Source organism: Drosophila grimshawi, unplaced genomic scaffold (genome assembly GCF_018153295.1).
Source record: "Drosophila grimshawi isolate 15287-2541.00 unplaced genomic scaffold, ASM1815329v1 contig_1367, whole genome shotgun sequence".
NCBI classification, from domain to species: domain Eukaryota; kingdom Metazoa; phylum Arthropoda; class Insecta; order Diptera; family Drosophilidae; genus Drosophila; species Drosophila grimshawi.
This window is the reverse complement of record NW_025062889.1, coordinates 11,406,000-11,433,855: the sequence shown is the minus strand read 5'-3', so window position 1 is coordinate 11,433,855 and position 27,856 is coordinate 11,406,000. Positions and strand designations below refer to the sequence as shown.

At 44.4% G+C, this 27,856-nt stretch overlaps 1 protein-coding gene across 1 annotated transcript; it reads left to right on the top strand.

Annotated features, from left to right (window-relative positions):
* Positions 1–2,884: 2,884 nt before the first annotated feature.
* Positions 2,885–27,856, top strand: LOC6560922. The gene is given in 20 exon segments (XM_043216352.1): positions 2,885–3,061; positions 11,842–12,092; positions 12,155–12,412; positions 13,594–14,096; positions 14,427–15,217; positions 15,283–16,621; positions 16,688–16,960; positions 17,586–17,942; positions 18,004–18,069; positions 18,170–18,214; positions 19,061–19,102; positions 19,167–20,466; positions 20,599–20,941; positions 20,943–21,135; positions 21,174–23,438; positions 24,931–25,508; positions 25,796–26,338; positions 26,698–27,376; positions 27,447–27,568; positions 27,633–27,856. Coding segments are annotated over 19 exon segments (10,029 nt in total). The 5' UTR covers positions 2,885–3,061; positions 11,842–11,917; the 3' UTR covers positions 27,790–27,856.

Below are 27,856 nucleotides of genomic sequence, written 5' to 3'. Positions count from 1 at the left end.
TGCAATAATTAGCTACACAAACACACACACATTCAAACAGACATATGTACATAAATGGCGATTGCAACTCCAATAAGATTTATTGCGTCAACTTTAGCGACGTCGCAGCGGCGTCGGCGTTTCTTAATTTTTGTTGTATTTTTCATGTATCAATAATTACGACGAAGGAAACAACGTTGAGAAAAAAAACGAAATTGAAGCAGCGGCGCAATGAACAACAACGAATGGCCGAACGAATGGCATGGCAATGGCAGACCAACCAACAACAACAAGAGGAACAACAGAAACAACAACAACATCAGTAACAACAGAAACTACAGCATTGGAGACATGTTTGCGCGGCAGCGTCGCTCATTTATTTTATGTCTCGCTGTCGTGCTTGTGATTGTTGTTGTTGTTCTTATGCTTCTTCTTCTTGTTTGTTGCTTGCTTGCTTGCTTTGCTTAGCTAGCTGCTTGCTTGCTTTTGTTATTGTAGCTGCTGCTTGCCCAGTTCAGTTTGTGTATGCCTTTATGCATGTGTGTGTGTGTGTATGTATATTTGTGTGTGTGTACTAAATGTGAGCATGACACGACCCGCAGACGCTGCTGCCATTGTTTTTGTTGTTGTTGTTGGCTTAGATATGTCGTACACCGACAGACGATCGCGCACTGCATGCTTTGCTCCACTGTACAAAGCAAACTTGCAAAAGAAAGAATTGAAAGGTGCGTGAATGTCGCAGCAGCCCACCCACTCTCTCTCTCTCTCCATATCTCCATCTAACTGACCGAATTTTACCAGTCGGCCAGTTAAGTTTCGCTACTAAACTACTCATTCCATTCCACTCATACCTATAAAACGCAACGCAACTCAACTCAGTTCAATTCAGTTAGTTGAATTCACTCATTCGTGTTGTGTTTCTAAAACACAATAATTTTTGTTGCGGATTTGTGATTTCGATATTTAGTTGGGATTTTCTGTTTGCTGCTGTTGCTGCCGTCCATTTGTTTTGTCCGCCCATCTGTCCATCTGTCTGTCTGCCGTTGTTGTTTGTATGTAAAAAGTTGCCGTCTGCGTTTGTCGCTGTTGTCTGTCGGTTTGTCGTTCAAGTTTTGCTGCTGCTATTGCCGTTGGTGGCGGTTTCGTCCCGTTTCTCGCTGATTGCTTTGGCCTGTCGTCCCCTCTCACCCCTCTCTCTCAAGGCCCATTCACCCATGGCTTCTCTCTCTCTCTCTCTCTTGTGCTCCTTGTATTCCCGTGTGCAGCGTGTTTCTTTTTCATATTGTTGAATTTATTTCGTTGGTTTTTATTGTGGCCATTGCCGTCGTTTCATGTGTTTGCCTGTGTGTGTGTATGTATGTGAATTCGTCATGTTTGCTATGCTGTAGTTGTTGCAGTTCCAGTTGCGGTCGTCTCGTAATTTTTTTAATATATTTTTTTCCTTGGACTCTACCTTTTTCTCACACTATTTTTCTCTCTCTCACCCATTGCACATAGCGCTTCGCATTATCATCATCATCATCATTCTCATCATCACAATAATCGTCGTCATCATCCCTTCAAATTAAACTCGAACATTTTTGAGGCATTCATGATGAATGTTTTCTTTTCTTTAATTTTAGTCATTTGTTTGCCGCCGCTTTCTGGCCTTTTATTTATGTACATATATTTCCAAGCCGCTTCACGTCAGTCACCCTCGCAGTGCACACACACATATATATATATATATATATAAATAAATACATACACACACAATACACCCATACACACTCTCATTGCATCTGCATTGAATTTGAATCTATTGTTTTTGCACATTTTCTGCTCTAATTTCCAGCTCTCTCTCTCTCCCTCTCTCTGTTTTATTCCAAAAGTGGACAACAGACTGGCATTTCGCCATTTGATCGATGCCTTCTTTCCAGTGCAGCGCGCATTTGTCATTATTCCAGCAGCAGCAGCGGCAATATCAGTTTCCACCCGATGAGTTTGCATTTGTTGATTCACTATTAAAGTGCGGGGGTAGGCGGGGTGTGTGTGTTTCAACGTGCCTTTGCAATAATTGCCAGACAATAAGGGAAACATTTACATTAATATATATATATATTTATGTTAAGTGACAAATGTTTATTCTACACAATCGTAAATAGATATCACTGTTGTTTTTGCTGTCGCTATAATTTTAGCGAGTCGCGAGCAAACTAAAACAAACGAGAAATGTTGCAGTCGAGCGTAGACGACTGCGGAATACTCTGCCTCAACCACTGAATAATAAATGTAGTTTTAAAATATGTAGAGGCAAGCTTGAAAACTGTGTGAAATATGGGCGGAAGTGGGCATGGCCAAGGAATATTTTATATTTAGCAATCTTCGGAAGGGATTATTAGAATGTATCGCCCAAATTTAAAAAACGCGAATTTCATGTCGAGATACCTACTTTTTATGTGAATAAAGGGTATAATTAAGATTCAAGTTGTTAAAATCGCATTTATTTCTTAATCTATTTGATATTTACTCAGGGGGTTTCCCCATTCTCTTTCATTTCTGCTTCATTTTAGCCTCTCAAATAAAAAGCAACAACGAAAAGCGCGCACATAAAAAATTCCAATAACAATCATTTATAACAATTAATATAATTCCAAAAAAAAGAGAAAAAAAACGAAGAAATACTGTGTTGATCTCCCCAATGTGTCTGTGTGTGCCTTTGAGTGTGTGAATGTGTGTGTGTGTGTCTTAACCAGGCCAAGAAAGAGCCGCAATAAATTCGAAATGAAATCATTATTCAAATTTGAAAAGTATTACCCCCTCAAAAGTTAATGAATAAGCACTAACAAAAAAGGAAAAACCAAACACACAAATGAACCACAGTAAAACAAACAAAATCAGAAAAACAACAACAACACAAACAACAAAAACAACAACAGCAACGACAAAGATAACAAAAAGAACGACAAATTTAATCGTTAAAATATGAAAATTACGTATAAACAACAGCAGCAACAACAACAACAAATGGAAGAAGAAACGCTTTGAAGAATCAGCATTCCAATTGGAGAGCAGATTAAAGAGACAATCGATCCATGTTGTGGTAAGTTAAACACTGCGAAAGACAACAGACATGTTGGAATTATATACATATATCTACATATATACATATATCTAATATATATATATATATATAATATATATTTTCATCTCTCTTAGTTGATTCATTGAAAAATAAAATTCCTGCGAATACAAATGATAAACGAGCACAGAAAAAGTATTTTTTTTTTTTTTTGGATTTTGGCTTTAGAAATAAAATAAGTTAGACATTTCTAGGAATGCAAGTGATAAAATAGCGCAGTATATTCTACATTTTCTGGTCTTTCAGAAGTAAAATAAGTTGGACATTTCTGGGCTTTCAGAAATAAAATAAGTTAGACATTTCTGGGAATGCAAGTGATAAAAAAGGGCAGGATATTCTAGATTTTCTGGTCTTTCAGAAAAAAAGAAGGAAAAAAACAGTAAAGTTAGAATACTCCAGTTGAGTCATTTGTTAAGAAACCGTAGCACATTAACATAAAATATTATTATCTAAAAAAAAAAAACTTGAGTCTTCAAAATATGTCAAATAATATAGAAATGTATATATTTTTAAAGTTGTTCTTGTTTTTTGTCAACATTAAAACTGCCGCATTTTGTTGAAAGTATTAAGGTGCTTGTTAAAAACAGAGCATTAAATTTTTGCAACACAGTTTTAAATAAAAATGTACATTAAATTGTTGCTATTTGTAGCCATTAAGTTAGTTTTTGGCTTTTTCCACTCTTTCTCTTGGGGCACAGGCAGAGGAAGACAGACAGACAGACAGACAGACAAACAGACAGACAGCTGGTACCAATTAAAGAAAAGCTTTCGCCTGCGAGCTCTTTATCCTGTGTATCCCTTTGTTGGATAATCCGATTTGAGCATTAATTAAATGTTCGTTTTGATCAAATTGTCTGTCGGTCTGTTTGTACTCTCTCTCTGACACACACACACACACACACAAACACTGTCACAGTCAGACAAATGTATACACACTTAAATTTGTCTATATTAGATTACATGCGCAACAAGCATTTTAATTGTATTTGTTGTCTAATGAAATCAAATCGCAACATTTGAAAGCTTTTTGCGTGCATAGTCGACAAATGGAAAGGGTTGGGTTAAGTGTGGGAGGAGGTGAAGGTGGATTCGGGAAATGTGATGTATTTCATATATATCATTATCATTAGCTCTGCCGTATAATATGCATCAGTATACCCTAGCAGAGAGGGTAGCTTAGTTCTGTTCAAGAAAATTTAAGAGCTCACTAAAACATCAATCAAACTTGAAGACTAGAAATGGGGTAGATTTGTGACTTTCCTACTTATGCATATTTCCTGGACACTTATGGATCTCAACATTTATTGAGCGACAGTTACGAAATTTAAAAAGAAACATTTCTGCTTGCTCCAGTTAACTCTCGCTCCAGAGAAAGTTGTTCAATCCTTTAACTCGCATTGTTTTAAAGGTAGTCCCATTGTTTATTGTGCAGTTGCTTTTACGGCCAGACAACAATATTCTCGCTTGTGTTGTTTTTTCTTTATTTATATGAAATTAAAAGTGTGTTTACTTAAAGAATGAACTTTAATCTATTTTATGGCTTTTATAATAGCTTATAAGCTGTTTGTGTGGTAAATATTTAAGGAGCCTGCTACTTCTTGACACATTGCAGAAACTCTTAGAATTTGAGTGGCAAATATGATGCTCTAATCAAGCAGCCCTGGAATCATACTTGGGCTTAGACCGCCTACCAACTTTTGTTTATGTGCGATTAGAGATACGATGCGAAGTGTGTGTCTGTGTGTGTGTGTGTGGATTACCACACATGTTGTGCATATATATGTAAATGTGTATCTGTGTGTGTGTGTATTTATGTACACTTATAATGCAACATGTCCAATAGTGTGTCCCTTGCCAGCCACCCTTGTTTACCACTCGCATATTGCATTGGCTGAAATGTTAACAACAATGACAGTGAGAGGGGTTTTTGGAGAGGGGGGGGGGGGGGGTGTATGTGGCAATAACATTTGGGTGCATTCAGTGCAGCCACAAAGAGTCGAACAACACACACTCACTCACATATGCACACATGCTGTACAATTCAACACCCCACTCCATCCCTTATAAGCCCATAACCACGCGAACTGTGCACCCTCACCTTTATGTTGCAAATAACCCCCTCTCAGTCTCTCCTCAGTATATATATATGTGTGTGTGTGTGTGTATTGTGTTTGTGTGCTTGCTCCAACTGCTGTCAGGCCTGGAACAGATGCTGCTGCTGTGCTACTTGCACTACGCGTTGTCTCTACTCTTGCTTGTTGTTTTTGTTATTATAGCCCCGAAGCTCGCTTGTGAGTTTCCAGTTTGAATGAGTGGGCAGCAGCAGGCGATACACACACACACACACAGAGGGAGACACCAGCGAGCCTTCTGCTCCTGTTGCAAATGGCAAATACGTCAATGTTTTACACCCGCATTCCGCTCCTGCCTGCGCTGCTCACACTGCTACTGCGGCTACTGCTGCTGCTGCTGCTGCTGCATTTTGCTTACTCTCGTTTCGGTTTCTGCTGTTCCTTGTACTCCTTGTGCTCTCTCGCTCGCTCAATTTCTTTCTCTTTCTTTCTTTGCTGTCTCTCTTTCTGTCACTCTAATTTATGGGTCGTCCCCGTTCAGCCCGTTTCGCTTTGAGCCTGCCATTTTCCATGCATTCCACTTCCATCTCCACCACCAACTCTCCCTCTCCCATTGCATTCCGCTTCCTGCCAGCAGCAACAACAACAACAACTACAACTACAACTATTTTACCGTTACATAAATATCCAACTACAACTGCAAGCTGCTGCTGCTTCTCCTTCTGCTGTTGTCCGCATAAATTCATTTGTTTGTTGTTGTTATTGTTATTACTACTAGCGCGCTCTGCCAGCGTCGTTCGCTGCTGTCACTGTCACATTCACATTTACACTTACACACACATACACAGTTTGCATTGGTGCTCAGTGTTCGCTCGCCTTTTTCCCCTTTCGGCGTTGCCAGTTTCAATTTTAGTTTTGCGCTGCGCTGCCTTTCGTTCGGTTTGGGTTCGTTTTACTCGCAACTCTTCCTACTCCTACTCCTAGCCCGCCTCCACAACCCCCCCCCCCCCCCCCATTCCCACACGCTTGTGTTGTATTCTGCCGCCCACGCAAGTTGTGTCCTTGCGCGCGGGCTTCGCTTCCTCTGTGTGGGTACTGGCTCCTTGCTCCTTGCTCGCCTTGGCAAAGCCACACGCCAAACCGTGCGACAGCCCAGGGCTTCGGCTGGGACTTTCGACTCTGTCTCTGACCCAAACCCATTGTCCTGACCCGGCCCCCTGCCTCTCGTTTCGGTTCAGAGTTTACATTTTATGTGTATGTATGTATTTGTGTATGTGTGTGTTCTTTTTCCTTTTCCTTATTTTTTTTTTTGTACAATTTCCTTGAACGCGCGCAGCCATCAGACCCAAAACAGCCGCGCTGCCCCCACAACCAGCACGGGCCACCACCACGTAGCTGCTGCTGGTTACCGATATCCTTGATAGTAATGTGTTCAACACACAAAAAATAAAATGAAATAAAACAAGTGGACGACGAAGAGTCAGCAACAACAGCAGTAGCAACAACAACAACAGCAGCAGCAGCAACAACATGAGCAACAACATCTCCGAGCTTTTGAGCTGCACTAAAATCCATTTCATTTAATTCCACTTCTCATGCTCTTCCTTCCTCATATCGTCTTCCTCTTCTCCTTCATTTGCCGCCCTCTCTTTTTTTTATCTCACTCTTTGTGCAGCATCGAGAACCGCAACTGAATTAGCTAGCTGACTTCGTATAGAGTAAAACAGTAAAACAAAAGAGAAAAAACAAGAAGAAGAGGGCACATTTAAAACTACAAATTTCTAAAATCCCTGCTACTTAACACATACACATAAAATATTTGGCACATTCATTATAATTATTTACAGTTTCTTTTCCTTACGTTTACTTAAACGTTTTAACAGCGATTCACTTCAAATCATCTGTGCACATTTGCAGAATAATATCTTAAGACAACTAAAATGTTTACCAAATTTAAATTATATTAATCTTATTTAAATATATTTCTAAGATTTGTAGCTACCCTCCCTATTAATCTTATTAGCAAATTTATATTGTATTAATATTATTTAATTATAATCGTTCTTTGGCAGTGATGTCCTCTGCCAGAAGTCAGAACTCTGTTAATGTGTGATACAAGTTAACAATTTTGTGTTAAGTAGTTAACAAATAAAATAGTTGCAGCAAATATAAATATGTATACAGATATATTAGTAATCAACCAATTAATTTAACGGCACTTAATCTGTCTCAAAGTGCTCTGCTATTTATTGTTTATCTGTTAATCTTCTTTGGAAATAAAATATAATTATTGTCACGCCTGCACAATCAACCAGTCTCCCTCTCTCTCTCTCTCTCACTCTCACACACACACTCTCCCTCTCTCTCTCTCTTTCTGTCTATACATATTGAAATTGCTTTTGTCTCGCTTCCCATTGCCATTTATTTTCTTTGCCAACATATTTGGCAAATATAAATTGAATACGTTTACTTTTGAAAATAAACATGTCTAAATAATATTCAAACACCTGCAATGACGTATTAAACTAATAAACAGACTTTTGTCTTAATATTTTGATTTAACGCTTGACTTTTGCTTGCTGCTAATGGGCAAAATGGTCAAAAAGTCAATCCATAAATAGGAGGAAGGAAGAGAGTTCAATAGAGAAAGACAGACAGAGAGAGAGTGAGAGGGAGGGAGTGAGATTGACGGAGGGGGTGTGAACGTAAGATTACAGAAACACATACACATACACACGCACGCATAAGGAGCACATGCATACATCAAATTGAAAGAGGGCAAAGTTTTTTGATGTTGTTGTTGCTGTTCTGTACTTGTTGCTGCACAGTCGCCTTCGCAGTTGCAGTAGCAGTTGCAGTTGCAGTCTGGGCACAAAAAGAACGATGCACAACACAGACGGGCATCGTTGCAGCAGAAATGGGGCATAAAACAGAAGAAGTCCACCAAAGACGCGCAAAGAAATGAAGATCGCGACGTCGACGTCGACGACGCAACTTTGCTCGCGCTATCGCTGTCTCTGTCTGTTGTTTGCTTAAGTCAATAACCTCGCACCAACGAACACGAACACGAAGAAAGAAGAAGAAGCAGAAGAAGACCAAGCAAGCAAGCAGAGGCAGAGAAGAAGAAGAGTTACATACGTATGTATGAGCAGCTCTCATTCACTCCATTCCACTCCTTTCCTTCAATTCCAGCACTCCTCCCTTTCTTCTCGCACTCAGCAAGAGTCAACTTGAGTAATGAGAAGAACAACAAATACAACAGAAAAAAAAGGCAAAGTCAAAGTGAACTGGAAATTGTCGGAGCGTTAAAAAGCCGCCAACAATCAAATGACGATGGCAGCGACGCGACGCATAACAGGCAGAGACAGAGGCAGAGAGTAAGGCAAGAACAGCAACGTGTACCTAAATCTAAATCCCCAAGAATGCCAGCAAAATTACAGATGTATATATATAAATATATATATATATGTGTGTGTGTGTGTGCGTGTACGTCGAGTCCAAAGATGATCAACGAATGCCGCAAACAAGTGAACATAAATAAATATTTATGTATGTTTGTATGTATGTGTGTATGGATGCGTGTACATGTAACAAGAAAGCGCCACGGCTGGAATTGAATCGCGTCAAAGGGAAGAGAGAGGGAGATAGAGAGAGCAGCGAATATAAATCAAAGCAACCCACACACATACATGCATACATAACTACTGTTATATATGCACTCAAAGCTCAATGCATATATTGCACTCGATATCGTTTACCGTTCACTTTTCTATGACACATGCAAAAAAAGCTGGTAAATAATTAAATCTAGAGTTATTTGCATACTGTCAACAACAACATCAACGAATAAAATATAATTTTTAATTAGAACAAATATTGCAATAGTTAAAAGCTTTTGTGATTAGCTTTTGACGCTCATAGAAAACGCACCAACAAATAATGATTATTGTCACAGTTGTCGTTGCTGATGTTGTGTGTATAACACAAAGCGTCGGCATTTGCCAAAGATACACAACAAAAAATACACACACAAAGACACACACACATACAGACAGAAAAAAAAACATGCTCACAATCCAACTGGCAATTGAGCTTAGAGATAATCAAGAGCACAAAAAAAGCGAAAAAAAAAACAAACAAGAAAATTCAGTGATGGATGGTAGGGGAGAGCGGGGGGTATTGACGGGCAGTGACGCCAGCGGCGACGATGGGCGGCGAGCACACAATAAAAAGAATTTCACATTTGTTATACTCTGTCAGTTACAAATATTGAAAGCAATGATAGGAAGGGGAGGGAGAGTGCGAGGGGGACGAGGGCAAGTTGGTCAAAGGCAGTCACTCAGTTTTGTAGAAGAGGAAGAGGTGTGTGAGCTGGGCAGCATCGAGTGAGCAGCAGCAGCAGCAGTCGGCGTCAGTCATTCGCTATGGGCGAAAAATAAAAAATATATACATATACATATATACATCTACACGTCAAGTTAGCGCAAAAAAAGAAAAAAATATAAAGAAAAAATAACAGCAGCAGTCGTTTTGTTCCCCCTCTCCCACTCCTCTCCTCTGCCTCCCACTATGCACATACGCACGCTCTGCGCACCTTTTCATTGGCAGCGCGTCGACGTCGCGGTTGACGTCCCAACGTTGTCGTCAACGATAAATGCTCGAATCATATTGCCAACGCCAGCTAGCTGTTATTTCTATTGTTGTTGTTGGCGCGCGCTCAGCTCAGCTCACACCCTCCAACAGACACACACACGCACACAGGCACACAACACGCATACAGCCTTTTGCTGCTGGCGTTGACGTTCTACGTTGACGACGCTTTGACCCGAACAGAGGTCCAACTGTGTGGTTGACGTCGTCATAAAAACCTTCAGCGAAGCAGCATAAGAAAAAGACACACCAACAGCAAGAGCAGCGCAGCAGCGATTTACTTGTTCTTGTTGCCGTTCTAATGCTGCTATTATAATATTTATGCACACTATGCGAGCAACATTAACCGTAACCGTTTCAAATATAAGCAACCCCCTCTCCCTCACACACACACACACAAGCAGACGCACATCTGTCGACTGATCTGATGCGTGACAGACAAACAGACAACAGCTACAGCAAGAAAGCGCAATAACTGTTATTAAAAGGCAGGAGAGCAGAGCAAAAATGGGCGCCACCTTTATTATTATTATGCTGGCTGGCACTGTGTGTGCTGCTGCTAAACGTTTGCTCATTATAATGATTAATTCGCAATATTATGCATTTTCTTTTTCGCAACACAAACCAACAAAACAAAAAAAAAATACACAAAAAATGTTTAATTATCAACCACTGTGGAAGTGCGTCGACTGCGACGTTAACGTCGACGTCGACTTCGGTCCATTCATTGCCTTCTAAACACACTCTGCTGTGTTGTGTGCTGCGTGCGGCGGGCTGGCAAAGGCGGCTCTCATGTTCCAATTCCACTTGTAGCAAGCCGAGCGCATTTACTGTGTTTTCTCACTTCTCGCTCGCTCTCTCTCTCTCTCTGTAGTCTCGGTCTCGGTCTCAGTCAGTCGTCGCGTTATCCCACAGATATTTGGTTTGCTTTTCGCTGCCGCTTGGCCGTAAATAATTTCGTTAGTCGATTTTTGATGTAAAAAAATTGGTAAAAAATATGTGAAATGTATCAGCAAATAAGCCTGCTGCATGCAAAGTGCCGTTTTTCAAGTAAGCAATGCCGTCGCTTTTTTTTGTTTATATGCTAAAAAAAAAAGAAGGCCGACAGTCTGTCTGAGTCTCGGTCGGCGCTTAGTCAGCAGCGTTGGCAGCGCGGTGACGTCGTCGTCGGCAGAGCGGAATCGCTCGGCGTTTTAATAGTATGCATAATGTGTAAAATGCAAATGCAATAATGACTCTTCGACTGCAAACATTTTATGAATGAAATTGATCAAGAGAAACCAAACCGAACATATGCATTATGATAAAAAAAAACAATATTCACTCATAGTTTTAACGCTTCTGCTACTGCTGCAAATCGAACGGCATTTTCTTTTTCGCTTTGTGTATGCATCGTTCGCCGCAGCGGCAAAAGAAGAGCCTGTGCGTGTTTGTTCGTTCGTATATGTTTCGCTGCTACGGTTGATTTGTACTTGTGGTTAATGAGTGGAAAAGTGTAATAACTTAAAGTCGTTGAATTTGTTTGCAATCACTTAAGCGTTTTCTTTAAAAAAATAATGGTTAATATTTGTTTTCGCCGCATCTTTTTTTTTCCTCTACTGCGACGCTGTCAATTCGCTGTGTTTCTGTTACTGTTCCTGTTTCTGTTTGCCCCTTATATATGCAGGTGTAGTGGTGAACGAGCGAGCGTCGTCGTCTCTGCTCTCTCGTTTTTGCTCTCATTCGCTTTGCTCTCACGCACACAATAAATATTACAACAACAAGCGGCCGCTTCCGTTTTTTTTTATTAGTGTGGAAGTTGTGTAGCGTGTGTAGTAGTAGTAGTTTTTTTTTGTAGTTTTGTTTTGCTTTTCATGTTTCTTCGCTTTCCTCTTTGCGCACAACATTCGCACAGCGTTGCCAGCATTGATGAGAACGAAAGAAAGTAAAACAATGAGAGTGCTCGATTTGATAACTGCAATTTGAACAATATGTTGATAAAAATTTAAAATTTTTTTTTTTATCTTTATCTAATTATAGACAATAACAGCAAATACAGCAATAAGAGAAATACAACTATAAGAAGAAGAAACAACCGCAAACTTTGTACTTTAACATGAACAAAAATGCCGGCGATGGCAGCGGCAACGATGGCAAAAACTCAAACAATCATGGTGTTGGCAAGGGGGGCGGCGGTGGCTCGAGCGGGGGTGGTGGCGGCGGCGGTGCCGGTGGTGCTGGCGGCGGACAACACGATCCAACCGGACTGCTAGATGCGGCCTCTATTTTTGGTAAGTAAAAATAATGAATAAAATAATACAAATGTTTTATATATCTCTTTTCTTCTTCGTAGCGTATTGGGGCCGTGATCCGACTGGGGCTGCAGCAGCAGCTGCATCGAATCCGCTGTTTAATTCACAGTTCAATGCGGCCGCCGCTGCCGGCTTGGGTCTGCTGCCAAATGCTGCGGGCGCAGCAGCTGCCGCTGCCAATGACCGTTACTCATCGATGGCAGCGGCAGCGGCAGCAGCGGCCGGCGCCCATCATCATCAGAACACAATGGCCGTTGCGGCCTCACAGGCCGCCAGTTTAGCGGGTTTGCATCCAGCAAGTGAGTAAAATGTCGGCATCGACAAATCCTCTCTCTTTCTGCCCTCTTTCGCTCTCTTTAAATTAGCATCAGCGTTGCCAGAAGTAAAAAGAGGCAAAATAAAGGCCAAATTTAAAGTCCGAATTGTTGCTTAGCACATAAAAAAAAAGCTCAAAGCTCATTTCTTATTCTGAGCTTGAGGAAACAACTAGCTATTAAATAGCCAAAGTGTCAACACTGATTAACATACGTTAAACGATAAACACAAAAATTAAGCAAAAACAGAAAAAAATAAAGAAAAAAATATATATATCGAAATAGGCTACTAAAGCAACCGCGACTCTTGAAGCTCTGCGCTAAAATGTCGCCGTTTCTTACAGAAAAAAAGTGCGTGCAACAGGAAATGAAGCAGGTTCGAATCCTGTTTGGTTGTGTAATGTGTGGCCTTTTAAAGAGAGGAGAAATAAGAGTTTTCAATTTGGAATAAGTAAAAATTGTGTATTATTTGTGTGTGTGTCGTGGAGTTCAACAGCAAATGTCTCGTCTAAAATCAAGCGCGATTCATTTGAAGAAATCTCTCCTAGAGCAACAAAATCGCTTGTTGTTCTTTACGCTTTGTCGGCCTGGCTTTAAACGGCTCTCTTGGCCAACATTGCGATAAATGGACAAGCACATAATTGATTATATAATTTATTATCCTTTTATGCGCTTTGACATTTATTTTTAGTATATCCATTTTGTATAATTTTTTACGCTTAATTTCAATTAAATATTGACAAGCAACTGCTTTAGCCCTGAACTTTGCGAATTTTAATATTTAAATACTATAAAACAATTGTTATTATTATGTATACGTTTATAACTAATTACCTTGTTTAAGTTATAGTTTAGATAATTGCTTCTTGGTCAATTAGCTTTTGCTTAGTATTATTATTTTAGTTTCTTTTTTCTCTTTTGAACCTTGACTTTAATATCAGTTAATTATCAATATGAATTATTACATATATTCATCATATTTGCAAATATTTCTTTTCTTCTTTTTGTTTAGAAATACTTGATATATGAGTTAGTCCTTCAAATCTTGAATGCGTTAAAATAATTAGCTAAGCCACAGTTTGGAGCTGATTAGTATCACTCCCAAAACTTAATATTTCTATATGTTTTGTATAAAGATAAGCTAATCTGTCGTTGTGCTTTTGCAGGCTGGTGGTCCATGGCTCAACTGGCCGCTCAGGACTATTTTAGTCGACTGCAGGCATCGGGCCTGTCACCGTTTCCCCATCCCGATCTGGCCGCTGCTTTTGGACCCGCCGCCATGGCCATGGGCGCCGGCGGCACTGGCTCCACTGGCGGTGCGGGTGGTGCTGCTGGCATGGTTGGCGTTGGTGCTGGCAGTGGAGGTGGCGGTGGTGGCGGCAGCAGCAACAGCTCCAGCAGCAAGTCGAACAAATCGCGCAAGGAGAAAAGGGCCGCCCAGCAGCAGCAGCAACAACAGCAGCAACAGCAACAGCAGCAACAACAGCAACAGAATCTGGCCAACAGTCTGAATGCAGCGGCAGCAGCAGCAGCCGCAGCAGCTGCCAATAATCCCGCCGCAGCGTTGGCCAGCATGCATGGCTTTGGACTGCCCGGCACCAGCAGCATGTCCCAATCGGTGAGCAGCGCCTCCATTTCAACGAGCAGCGCCAGCCATGGTGGCTACAAGGTGAGTCTTGAGTGATTTCTCCACATTGTGTGTCTTCAGTTGAATTTCCATTTGCCATATGCTCAAATCTTAACTGTTGCAAATTAGAATCAATAGGTAAACTAATGTTTTCTTAATTTTATGCCAGAAACTTCTGATTTTTCAAATGAATATATTGTGTTTTGGACATGAAAATCAAAAAATGCACAAGTTATTTTCTTCACATCTAATTTACTGTCCAGGTATATTCACTCTTCCCTTGGGCATTTATCTAACTTTGTTTGTCATCATCTGCATTCAATTCTCTCAATTTGCAATTCCCATCTCAATTTGAATACTTGTTCTTTGCAGAGCACGGCGAGTGCATATGGGAAACCATCGACGATGACGAGCAGCGGTGGGGGGAGTATTAGCAGTATTGGCAGCAATCCGGGATCCGCTTACGATCCGGTCACGCTGCACAAGGAGCTGTTGGCCATGCAGGCCGTTGCAGCAGCGGCCTCCGGCTCGGGAGGAGTGGGTGGCATGTCGGGTCTGGGCGGCGGCAGTGGCTCCAACAGTTCCTCGAGCAAAAAGTCGAGCGGTGCTGGCGGCGGCGGCGGCGGTCACGCTCACGGTCTATCCAATTTGGCCATGAGTTTGGGTGCAACAGTGGGCAACAGTGGCAGCGGTGGTGGCAACAACAGTGGTGCTGGCCTCATGTCCAGCAGCAAGTCATCGACCAATGTCAGCTCCAGTTCCAGTTCGTTGGCCGGCATCCATCCAGGAATGTCGATGTCCCCGCATGCCAGCATTTCGGGCAGCGGCTCGGGCAAGGATCGCGATCGGGATCGAGATCGTGACAAGAATAATCCCTCGCTGAATGCGCTCAACTCGCTGTCACAGTTCGGTGCACTGGGAATGACGCCACAGCAGAGCATGCAGGCGGCAATGAATGCATTTGCAGCGAGTACGGGTGTCTCACCCAGTGCCACGGTCACCTCATCCGCACATCCCTCCCAACAGCAGCAGCAGCAGCAACAACAGCAGCAACAGCAGCAGCAACAGCAACAATTGCCCATCACAACGCTGGCTGGTGGCAGTGGCAATGGCTCTAAAAATAGTAGCAAGGATTACATGAGCAATGCGGCCATGATGAGCAGGTAAGTGAAATGGATGAAGGATTAAGTAATAGCAATGATTAATCTCTTTTATCGCTTCTTGACAGCAGTGAACATCCATCGCTGTTGGGTGTGCGTCTGCCGCCGGATACGGAGATCATTAAATATACGTCCTCCATCGTGGGACCCAAGATACCTGGTAGTACTTCTCGTGGTCGCAAGAAGACCATTTCTGAAACAGAACAACAACAACAACAAGCCACACAGAAACAACAACAACAACACCAAGCAGAACAACAGCAACAACAACAACAACACCTTACACAACAACAACAGCAGAAGGATTTAGAAATGCAAACAACAAATGCAATTTCTTCTCTGCTTTCATATTCAGGGCTCAGTCCGGCGAAGCGTGCCCGTCTGGAAATGGAATACGCCGCAATGGCAGCCGCCGCACAACAGCAACAACATCTGCACGGCATGCTGGGTGCAGCAGCCGGGATGTCGGGCATGGGTTTGGGCATGACCACCATGGATCAGTTGAGTCAGGTGTCGAAGGCGGCACAGGCAGCGGCCACCGCCTGCGCAACGTCGGCAGCATCGATGGTAACGAGCAGCGCTGGCCAGAGTCACAGCGGCGGCAGCAGCAGTCACAGCAGTGGCGGTGCTGGTCACAGCAGTGGTCAGAATACCCAGCAGTCCAGCAGTGATCGGGTGGAGGTGATCAAGTTGCCACCGACAATCACCTCGAATGGCGCCTACAATCTGTCCAGCAAGGGTTGCGGCGGCAAGGAGTTGCATGACCTCACCACAGATCCATCGCTTGCCTCCGGCGTCAATCTCAGCTTGAAGTCGAGTGCGATGCCGGCCAGCGGTGCCATTGGCTCGGCCTCGAATCCCATAACCATCGATGATTTCGATGCGCCACTCAATCTGTCAATGAAACCCTCGGACAAGAGCAGCACCAGCAGCAGCAGCAATAACAATAGCAACACTCTCAATCCAACTGGAGCAACTGGCTCCTCCGTTGCCGGCTCATCGTCGCTGGGCCTGCCTGGTGATTATCAGGCACAGCAGAGCGGTGGCAATGGCGTCAATAGTCTGCAGAGCTTGAGCTCCATTACGGCCGCCTTGGGTGGCAATGGTGGCATGCCCGGTGGTAGCATTTCGGGCAGCGGTAGCGGTGCTGGCGGTGCTTCACCATCACCCGGTTTAGGTGTTGGTGGCATGCCCGGCATCGGCTCGGGCGGCACATCGAATTCGGGCTCGGGTTCCGGTTCGGGTTCTTCATCGGCGGCGTACAAGGAGGGCCGTCCACGGAATTTGGGTCGTGGCGTCTCCAAGCCCAAGAAGAATACGGTTGCCTCGCTGCTCGCCCAATCGCGAGCCGTTGGCCTGAAGCCGATGCTGGCGACACAGCAGCTGCTGCAACAGGGCGCCGATATCGTAAGAGGATATAGTGATTTTTTGTCAACTTTGCATATGTTTCAAAAACAACTTTATCACTTACAGGAGAAGATACGACTGGCGCTCAGCGAGGCGAATGCCCACATGGAAACGTCAACGGATTCGGAGAGTGTGGCCGCTGAGAGTGGTCTCTCCGAGTCGGAGAGCGAGGATGCCAACATCTTGAATGTGGCCGAGTTGCGGGTGCCACTGGAGCTCGGCTGGAAGCGGGACACCGTCATCAGGGGCTTAACCAAACAGGGCCAGATACGTGGCGAGGTCACCTACTATGCGCCGGGCAGCACCCTGCCCCTGAAGACCATTGGCCAAGTGTTTGCTGTGAGTTTGTAGGGATCATTTAAAGCAATTTTTTGAGATCTGCTCACTTTGAGACATTCAACACGCTCAACACACTCGAAACTCGACACGATTCCTGGGAAGATGTTTACTAACCCTTTATTGAATTAGTTTCTTATCTTGTGATTTTTGTTAACTTTGTTGAGGATTTCTTTGTTTATATTTAGTTGTTAATAACCATGTAAAGATGATAAAGCAGCAGACAAACAAAAAGTGCTCTAGTTGTTTGTACAGCATTTCAAGAGCCTTTTTATCTTCTTGTTCAAGGTCAGATCAAATATTAAATCCAGTTTCAGACACAGTACAACTTGCAAAAATTAATCAGAATTCTTGTTGACATTCAGTTTGTTTGCCTAAAATTTATATATATAATCCATAAAATGATATATATACAGATTATGCTATAAACATATTAATGGCATTTCAAATTTTATATCAAATTAATTTGTTATTAATCAGTCAATAGGTGTTTTTTTTTTTAACATGCAACGAGTTTTCTTCTCCCAAAACAACACTCAACAAATTTGCACAACTTTAAACAAACAACTAAAGTTTTTATATATTAAACAAACAAACCCCTTTGCCTCTCTGCCCCTTCTCTCCCCAGTTGTTGGAGCAGCAGCCGTCGAGTTTGACGCGTGAGAATTTCAGTTTCTCGGCAAGGGCGATTGTTGGTTCATTTTTGCAGCCAGCGCCGCCGCCTTATGCCAACGATGGCGAATACATACGGATGACGGACGAGGATGTGGCCAAGCGGCTGGAGGATCTGAAGGTGTTCACGCGCCAAACGCTCAACGTGGAGCAGCGCATCGAGATTGCCAAGCAGCAGCAGGCGATGCGCGATGCCAAGAAACAGCAGAAGGAGGAGTTGGCACGCAACAAGGAGAAGGCGCGCCAGGAGAAGAACGCCAAACTGGAGCAGCAGCGCAAGGAGAAGGAACTCAAAAATCAACAGGCCATCGAGGTGAGCTAAATGCCAAAACAATTCAGTATGATTTAATTATTAAATAACATGCCTTTTGCAGGAGCGCAAGAAGCGTCAGGAGGAGCTGGATCGTCTCAAACAGGAGGAGTTGCTCAAGAAGCAGCAGGTCAGTTGGCAATTCAATTCAAGGCTCTTTTTTGTCTTTTGCGTCTTAGTCTTCGCTCACTTTTGAAATTGGCATTTTCTTTGTAATATTTTTTAAATAGGAGAAAGAGAAGCGACGTCAGGAAGCAATTCTAGCTAAAGAACAGGTACAACAAGATTCATATTCTCAACCCTCCCCCACCCAATCAACCAACCAACCAACCACTCTCTCGCTGTGCTTCTACTTTCTTCTCACGTAGTATTTTATTACGTTTCGTCCTTGGATATTTTACTATTGCTATATATGTAAACAGATTCTCGAATAGATGTAATTCTGTTGCTTATCTTTGGTTTATAATTACAGTTTGAGTTCCGATTGCAGTTGGTTTTTGAAACATTTTAAGAAAGCTTAGATAGAGCATATGATGTGCTTTCATTGATATAATGGACTAATTGATTGATTGTAAAACTAATTATTAAATAATTAAATAGTCCATTATATTTGAAAATGAATTTCATTTGATATTTGTTTCTAAACAATCGGAATTATAAGTCAATCTTAACCTAAAAACAAGCAAAATGTTTTTACAGATAGTTAAGATTATTTGGTTTGTTACAGACCCAAATATTAATTTTAAATTTGCCAAATTGATTGATTTTTTTATTATTTTAGTTCCTCTTTTTGGTTTGTGGGTTGCATTTTGTTAGAGTCCCGACTTGGTTCACAAAAGAAACTTTTTTTTTGTAAATACTTTGATTATGAATATTTTTTTGGGGACTCTCCATAGTTTGTAAATAATATATATAACAATATATATTCTACACATATTCTAGATATGTATTTATTGAAAACTTTTCGTAACTATTGAATTAGTTTTTACTTTCTGACTATTTGCGCTTCGGTTAGTTTCCAATCCCTATAATCCCAGAGCACGCCCAAAGTACTCTTCCTCTCTGTCTTTCTCTTTTCTCGCTGATTAATTGTATCTAATCTTGTCTTTCGTGCTCAACAGGAACTCCAGAAGCAAAAGGAGCTGCTGCTGGCTGCTGAAATGGTAAGTGCCACATCTTCCTTTAAGTAATCCTTGTGCCTATCACTAATCACAACTCTGTCAAAAGGAACGGGAACGTCGTCGCCAGCACATGAACCTCATTCGAATGCTCGAGTTGCGTCGCAAATTCGAGGAGCGTGAGAAGAAGAAGCATCAGTTGGTATTGGATCGCCTGATACTGCGAGAGCGTCGCATGGCGGAGCGTAAACGAGACGCAGAGATTCTCCAGTTGATACGCAAACCGAACGAGGATTCGGAGTTGCCGCAGGAGTTGTCTGTGCCGGAACTGGAGCGCATTGCTGGCAATCGTCTACCCGGCCAGGCAATGGCCGATCTCCTGATGGTCTTTGAGTTCCTTCACAATTTCGGTGAGACGCTCGGCTTTGATATGGAATCGCTGCCATCGCTGCAGAATCTGCACGACGCCCTCATCAGCGACAGCAATGCGGACGCCGAGGAGGAGCTGTTGTCGGTGATGACCCACCTGTTGGTCTGTGCCATCGAGGATCCGGGTGTACCGAATCCGGGACGCCACACCACGCTGCTGGGTCAATCTCTGCGCAATGCGGACATCACCAATTCGAATGTATCGGAAATACTGCGCATCTATCTGTATGCCACGGCCACCGGCGAGATACGTCAGATGCACGGCATCACCGTGGACAGAGAGCGAGAGCGTCGTGTGCCCGACCATCATCAGGTGGATGCCGACACGGCGACGCATTCGGCCAAGAATCACGAGTACTACAAGCTGCTGCACGAGAACGATACGTGGAAGTTATCACATGCGTTGAAGGATCTGCCCTTTGTCGCACGGAATCCGACGAGGAAGGCACAGATATTGGCCTACCTCTGCAATGATCTGCTGATGAACAAGGCGGTGCTGCGACAGATCGATGGCAGTCTGGAGACATGCGCCCAGATGCGCAAGGAGAAGTACATGACGGACATGAAGGTGCGCAAATACAAGGCGCTCCATCAGCGCAAGGCGCGCATCGAGGCCTACGAGAAGGCCCAAGCGGAACGGGAGGCCACCATGCAAGCTCTGTTCGCCCAACAGAAGCTCGACGCGGAACGGGAACAGGAACGTCTCGCCAAGTTGGCCGAGGCCGAAGCAGCCGAAGCGGAGGCCTGCAAACAACTGGCAAATGCCGCCTCGAATGAGGCGACAACTGATGGCACAGCTGCTCCAACGGATGGCATCTGCAGCGTTGATTTGAACAGTAGCGAGGAGAAATCTCTCGAAGAGCACAGCAAGCAGGATCAGCAGTTGACGGGGGCAGCAGCAGCAACCACAACTGCTGACACGGAGCAGGCAACGCAGCCCATGGAAGTGGATGCAGATGCTCCATTGTTGACCAGCAACAGTGGCAACACTGAATCTGTAGCTGCTGCTCCAAACTCCGAAGTGAGCCCCACCAAAATGGACGAGTGTCCAGTGCTGAATGGAGCAGGTATTGCAGGAGTAGCTGCAACTGCAACTGCAACAGTAGTTGAAGCAATCACAACACCTGCTCCAACAAAAACAACAGTAGTGGGGGGTGATGCAAGTATGACGTCATTGCTGCCACAGGCCAAGAAGAGCAGCGCACGCAACTCGATCAATGAGGATGGACACACGCAGAGCCACGATGTGAGCATCATTGAGGATGATCTCTCCGATCTGGACTCGGAGATCACCAACGTCGAGGAGGACGAGGATAATCGCCTGAATGCCGACGAGTTGCAAAAGAAGCTCGACAAGATTGTGCGCGCCTCGCTCAACTGTAAGGAGGCGCTGGAGAAGAGCACCAATCACTTGAGGGCCGCCTGCTTTGGACAGGATCGGTTCTGACGACGCTACTGAGGCCCTGGAATCGGCACAGAATGACATCTGTGGCTATCAAGAGGCACTCGAGTCCATGGACGATGAGAAGCATGAGAAATTAAACAATGAGCAGAAGATGGACGACAAGGATGTTCCAGATGAAGAGCCACAGTCAGCGAATCCAACAGCAGGCGCAGAAGGAGCAGCAGCCGCCGCAGAGCCAATGGAAGTGATGATGCCGAGTTGGTGGAAGCCACCAAGCAGGAGCCAACGAATCATCAGGCGGTCAATCCAGTCGAGGATGAGGATGACGATGATGATGACGATGTGACGGAGATTAACAAAGTGGAGCCTGAAATTGTCGATCTGGGCGATGATGATGATGATGACGAGGTCGTGTTGCCACCCGCAGAGCCACCAATTGTGGCAAGGCCCGAGATTAAGGTCAAATCGGAAATGGAACTGATGGGACCACCGCCCACCGTCATCTCGACGAAAACGGACTTCGAGGCCGAGATCAAGATACCCACCATACCCGGCCTGATGATACCCACCCTCAGCAACAACAACAACAATAACAACAACATGAGCAACAACAACAATAACAACGACAACAACAGCAACATTGGCAGCAACGGCAACTGTGATAAGCTTGAGCCAGTGGGTTTGGATGATCTGAAGAAGGAGGATGACTGCATCATAGTGTCAGCAACGCATCCCAGCGAAGATACCACACCCAAATGGTTCTCGATAGTGAAGCGCGAGGTGCCGCTGATCAGTGAGCTGCCGCCGGAGGAGGGTGGCTGTGTGGCAATGGAACTGCAGCACAGCTACGCCAGCTATCAGCACTGCAGTGCCCAGCTGCAGTTGCAGGGGCATCCCTGGGATCTGATCAACAACATGCAGTACTACAGCATACCCATGGAGGAGTGCAAGGTGGATCCCACGAAGTTCAGTCAGGAGTGCATCTTTACGCTGTCCGGCCTCGATGAGAAACAGATGCAGGCCAAGCTCGATGAGTACGAGTTGGCCAAGTTAACAGCCAAAGCAGCTGCAGCAAAAGTCAACGAAACAACAGTGTCAAAAAACGGTCTGGGTTCTCCTCATCGTTGCCAGCCAACTGATGAGGAGCAGCAGCAGCCGCAGCCGAAGCAGCTTTCCAAAACCGAACCGGATGCGTTTTTTCGTTTGCGCACTGATGCCGCACCGGACACGGGCGGGGGGAGTGACAGCAGCGTTGTTGCAACAGCAGCAACGGCAGCAGCAGCAGCAACTGTGGAGATAAAGCCCAAGATTGAGCTGCGTCTGGATGAGGCACTGTCCCAGGCCTACTATCACAACATAGCCAACATGTCGCTGAGTTCGGTGCAGACCTACATACCCATCGACATCCCATTGCCACTCTCGATGACCCCGGATGAGCATCGTCTGTTGGAGCAGGTAAAACTGGCCGGATTTCCGGATAAGGTGCATGGTGTGTATGTGCCGCGACGGCAACGCTACGGCTGGTGGCAACTGAACGACGAACAGAAGCTGCGACAACTGCTGAAGACGCTAAATCCATCCGGTTTGCGGGAACGCGAACTCCAGGAGAATCTGATGCGATTCCTGGGACTCGAGCAGCCGCTGGGCGTCAACTATCAGCTGAAGGCGGCGAGCAGCGACAACCAATGCGAACTGGCCGACTATATGCTGCCCGACAGACCAGCCGATTGGAATCCGAATGTGGCCAGGCGTGTGGAGCTGGCACTGTTGGAGCAATTGGAATCGCTGGAGGATAAGATAGCCAGTGCCTCCATGCAGCTAAAGAACTGGCAGCTGCCGACGCGCAGCGAGAACGAAGTGAATCTCGCCGAACTCGAAGAGCTGTCGGAGGCCGACTTTGTCAGCATCATACCCATGATAAGGGAACGCATCATTGATCTGGAGGCGAACATTGAGCGACGCTATCTGAAGCCGCCACTCGGCTCCCAGACGGGTGATGCTCATCTCGCCGTCATTGCCCAGAATCAGCAGACGTCGACGCAAACGCAGAACTCTGCCTCTGCCGCTGCCTATCTGTTGCAAATGCAACAGCAGCAGCAGCAACAGCAGCAGCAGCTGATGGCACAGCAACATCAGACGCAGCAGCAGCAACAGCAGCAGTCTGGCAACCTCAACAACAGTGGCAACCTCAACGCATCCGTTTTCAATGAGCGCACCATGGCTTTGGCAGCAGCAGCAGCAGCAGCGGCGGCGGCAGCAGCAGCGCCAAACAGCGCAGCCTGCGAAACAGCAGCAGCAGCGGCGGCAGCGGCAGCAGCATGGGGCGTTGGAGGAGGCGTGGCTGGCAGTGTTGAGGCCTGTTCGGGTGCTGCGTCGCCGTCGAGCAACTGCGGCGACAGCGACAAGGATGAGAAGGTGGAGAATATACCCAAGGGTCTCGTCCAGTGGCGAGACGCAGTCGCTCGCTCCCACACCACGGCACAACTGGCAATGGCTCTCTACGTGCTCGAGTCCTGCGTGGCATGGGACAAGAGCATCATGAAGGCGGTAAGTTTACTTTCTACTCTTTCTTTATTCAGCTTTTCTTTTGCTTTTTGTTTCGTTTTCTGCTTTTGCTTATCTCTTAGCTTTGGCACCCTATACCTATACCTATATACCACCTATATCCGCCACTGTTACTACTATATCTATTTACCCAACAATTAAACACAAGAAAAAAAAGAAAAAATAGAACAAAAATTGGAATTGCGTTTGGGAAACCTTTTAATCACCATTTTCATTGATTTGTCATTTTGTTTTGGGTTTTCATTCAACACGCTAATGAACTCACTTGTACTCATCCAAATACTTAACACACACATGTACACACACACAGATACACACACACACACGCATATATACATATACAGGTGCACTAATCATTCACTTTAATCGTCTGCCTAATTTCTTGTTAGAAAGAAGAAAGCAAACAGTTTGTGAGTAGTTTTAAGCAATAGGCTTAAGCGAAAATACAGTCAACCTTCCCTAAAGTGAACTTTGGGAACAACAAAGATATGCTGTCCGTCTGCAATAAGAAGCCGATCTCAGATAGTGCAAGTTTAATAAGCACAGATTTTCAGAAAGAAAACTTATTTTCATATTAAACTGCCAACTGTCATTAACAAGTCTAATATGTATTTCAAAGTTTAGTTCATGATATCTGCTAGTCGTGCAGAAGATATATAGTTATATATGGGAACATATTTCATATGGATTCATATAAAATCTGCAGTCTTTTTTTTTTAATATTCATTGCAATTTTTCTGCAATTCAAATGAGAAAATCTTCTCAATTTGTATAACTGTTCACTGAGATATGTGAGATCAACAATTTGTTATTGAAATAAATAGTTTCAGTTGAATAACTTTCAAAGATCATTCAACTTTTCCCCCAAGTAGTGTTTTTTTTTTATATAATTTGAATAATTTTTAGAGCTTTGATTTATTTTTTAGTTGCATGCTTTTTTTTAGAAAGTTGTGTTTGCTGTAGTTGAAATTCTATTTGCTATTTGCAACCGTCTTTTTAAACGAGAAATTTATTGACTGCCTTGATGAAATTAATTCGATGTTTTTATTGTTTGTTCTTTTTTTCTTTCTTAACACTTTTCGCCTGAATGTTTCGACTTGTTTGTTGTTTGTGGTGTTCAATGGTGTTTCTCTTGTTCCAACAAAAATCAAATACGAAATTAACGCTTTCATACTCACACACATACACACCCAAACACACATGCATACATACACACAACATCCAAAATCACAATCACACACATAAACATACGCACACACACACACACACAAACACATGCAAACATAAACACGCCATTTGTTTTCACAAATCGAATGCTTTTGTTGCCTTACCCGCTACCGTTATCCGTTTACCCGTTTTACCCGCTACAACGAACGCAACTTCTATCTCCACCAAACTGTGACTTTGAACGCAACGCAACCCAAACTTCAACTCGAACTCCAACTCGAACTCCAACTCGAACTACTTACAAAAGTATGCAACGCCCGCAAAGAACAACAACAAGTCTAGCAAGAGGAAGAGCAATGCCAAAAAGCAAGCAACACCAAAGAAGAAGCAACAGCAGCAACAGCAAACACCACAAGACTCTAAACAAAAGCAATCGTCCAAAAAGGAGAAAGATAAGAAGCAGCAGTCCAACAGTAAAACAACGCCAATCAAATCGAAGCAGAAGCAAAAGGAAAATACGAAAGAGACGCAACCAGCAAAAGCTGCAGTTACCATTAAAATCAATTTGAAAGCATTGGCGCAAAACGGTTGCAACTCCAACTCCAATACGAACACGAACTCGAACATGACAACGAACTCGGACTGCAACTCGGACACGGACGGGGACAGTGACGGCAAAACGAATGCGAACGGCAAACGTAAAAGACATGGACGACGTTCCGGCACTACTACAAACTCTTGCAAATATTCAAACTCCTTACAGAACTGCCAGTTTTGCACGTCCGGCGAGAACGAGGACAAGCTACTGCTCTGCGATGGCTGCGACAAGGGCTATCACACCTACTGCTTCAAGCCCAAAATGGACAACATACCCGATGGCGATTGGTGAGTTCAATTCAATATTAATCTTTAACTGAATCCATTACTTCACTCCACTCCATGTCCAATGTCCTTTATCAACATCTCTGCTCATCCACTCTCATCATCTCTCTCTCTCTCGCACACATATTTTTTGTCGTGTTTTCGTTTTCTTGTATCTTGTTTTTCTTGCCATGCACTGTGCCCTGCCCCCCGCCCACCTCGACCCAGATCCCTGCCCCACCCCGCTCTAGGTTCCTTCTGTGTATATATTTATGTGTCAACTAATTGTGGCTTCTTGTGGCTGCTTTCAGGTACTGCTACGAGTGCGTCAACAAGGCGACCAATGAGCGCAAGTGCATCGTTTGTGGCGGACATCGTCCCTCGCCCGTTGGCAAGATGATCTACTGTGATCTGTGTCCGCGTGCCTATCACGCCGACTGCTACATTCCGCCGCTATTGAAGGTGCCGCGTGGCAAGTGGTATTGCCACGGCTGCATCACTCGTGCCCCGCCACCCAAGAAACGCAGCGCGGCCAGCAGCAGCAGCGGCGGTGGTGGTGGTGGTGGCGCAGCTGGTGGCGGTGCAGGTGGCGGTGGTGGTGGCAGCAGCAGCAAATCGCGACGGGATCGCGATGCGAGCACAGCTGCCAAGCGCAGAGGCAACGATAAGCATCAACTGATGATGGCCACAGCTAGTGGCAGTCTCGAACAATTGTGCCCCATCGATCCACACCAACAGCAGCAGCAGCAGCAACACCAGCAACAGCAGCAGCAACAAATATTGTTGCACAGCTCGCAGCAGTCGCTGAACTCCTCGCACGATGAGTCGATGACATCTCTGCCAGCGCCGCTTAGGTGAGCTTCAATTCCTACTCAGATATCCTGGATTGATTTGTAGCCAAATATATAATAGTATTTATAACTACATTAATAAATATTAAATAAACTGAATACTGATAAAAATAGCCATTGAAGTATTGCTTAAAAATAAACTCAAAATGAAAAGCAGATTTTCAAATGTGTTTTAGTGCAACAGAAAAAAAACTAAACAAAAAAGAAAACTTTACATTTAATCAACATAAATAGCTAATAAGATCCATTTTCCAAGTTTAATTTGAAGTACAAATAAGAGTTCGTATTTAGTTTAATTTGAATTGTATTAATACAAATAATATTTACATCATTTGTAATTGAAAATGTTGTTAATTTTGCAGTCCGGCGCATTCGATTGCCTCTGCCACGTACGATGAGCAGCATCACAACAACTCCATCGATGGCAGCCGCTTTGCCTCGCATCTGGGCAGCAGCAGCAACAACGTTGTTGGCGCTGTGCAACTGGAGGATGGCGGCAGCGCCACGTTTGCCACAAACTATGCAACGCCCAGCAGTAGCAGCAGCAGTGGCAACTTTGGTGTGTTGCCCACTCAGCCAGCACAGGCGATGCAATTTGTGGCAGCAATGTCGTCGCCGCGTGCAGTGACACCGACAAGGACACCGACGCCAACGCTGGCAGCAACACCGACGCCAGTGGCGACGCCAACAGCACCGCCAGCACCACCGCCACCAACAGCCACGTTGCCAGTGGTGTTGCCGGCGCCCATGCAGCCAGTGCTGTTGCAGGCGTCGCCAACAGCGCTGCTCAATGTGGCCTGTCAATCGCCACCGCAACAGCAGCAACAGCAGCAGCAGGCACAGCTGATGGCAATGCCATCGCCAAGGACATGCACACCAACGCCGCCAGCGGGTGTAACGCAAATGTCGCCGCCACCCATCAATATACATGCCATACAGGAGGCCAAGGAGAAGCTGAAGCAGGAGAAGAAGGAGAAGCATGCCACCAAGAAGCTGATCAAGGAGCTCAACGTCTGCAAGACGCTGCTCGGCGAAATGGAGGTAAACCTTGCCAAACAAATACACAAATTGCTAAAGTTTAATTGATGTAATTGGTTTCTATTTTTGTTAGCTTCATGAGGATTCGTGGCCATTTCTGTTGCCGGTGAACACCAAACAGTTTCCCACATATCGCAAGATCATTAAGACGCCCATGGATCTGTCCACAATCAAAAAGAAACTGCACGATTTGAGGTGAGTGAATCATATTCAAATATTATCGTATGGAATCTTTAGTTTGTTGTTGTTGTTGTTGCAGCTACAAGAGTCGCGAGGACTTTTGCGTGGATGTGCGCCAAATCTTTGACAACTGCGAGATGTTCAACGAGGATGATTCACCTGTGGGCAAGGCGGGGCATGGCATGCGCAAGTTCTTCGAGTCCCGTTGGACCGAACTCACCGACAAACACTCCTGATATACCCAACCAAGTACAGCAGCAGCAGCAGCAGCTGAAGAAACCACAGCAACAACTGGAAGTACAA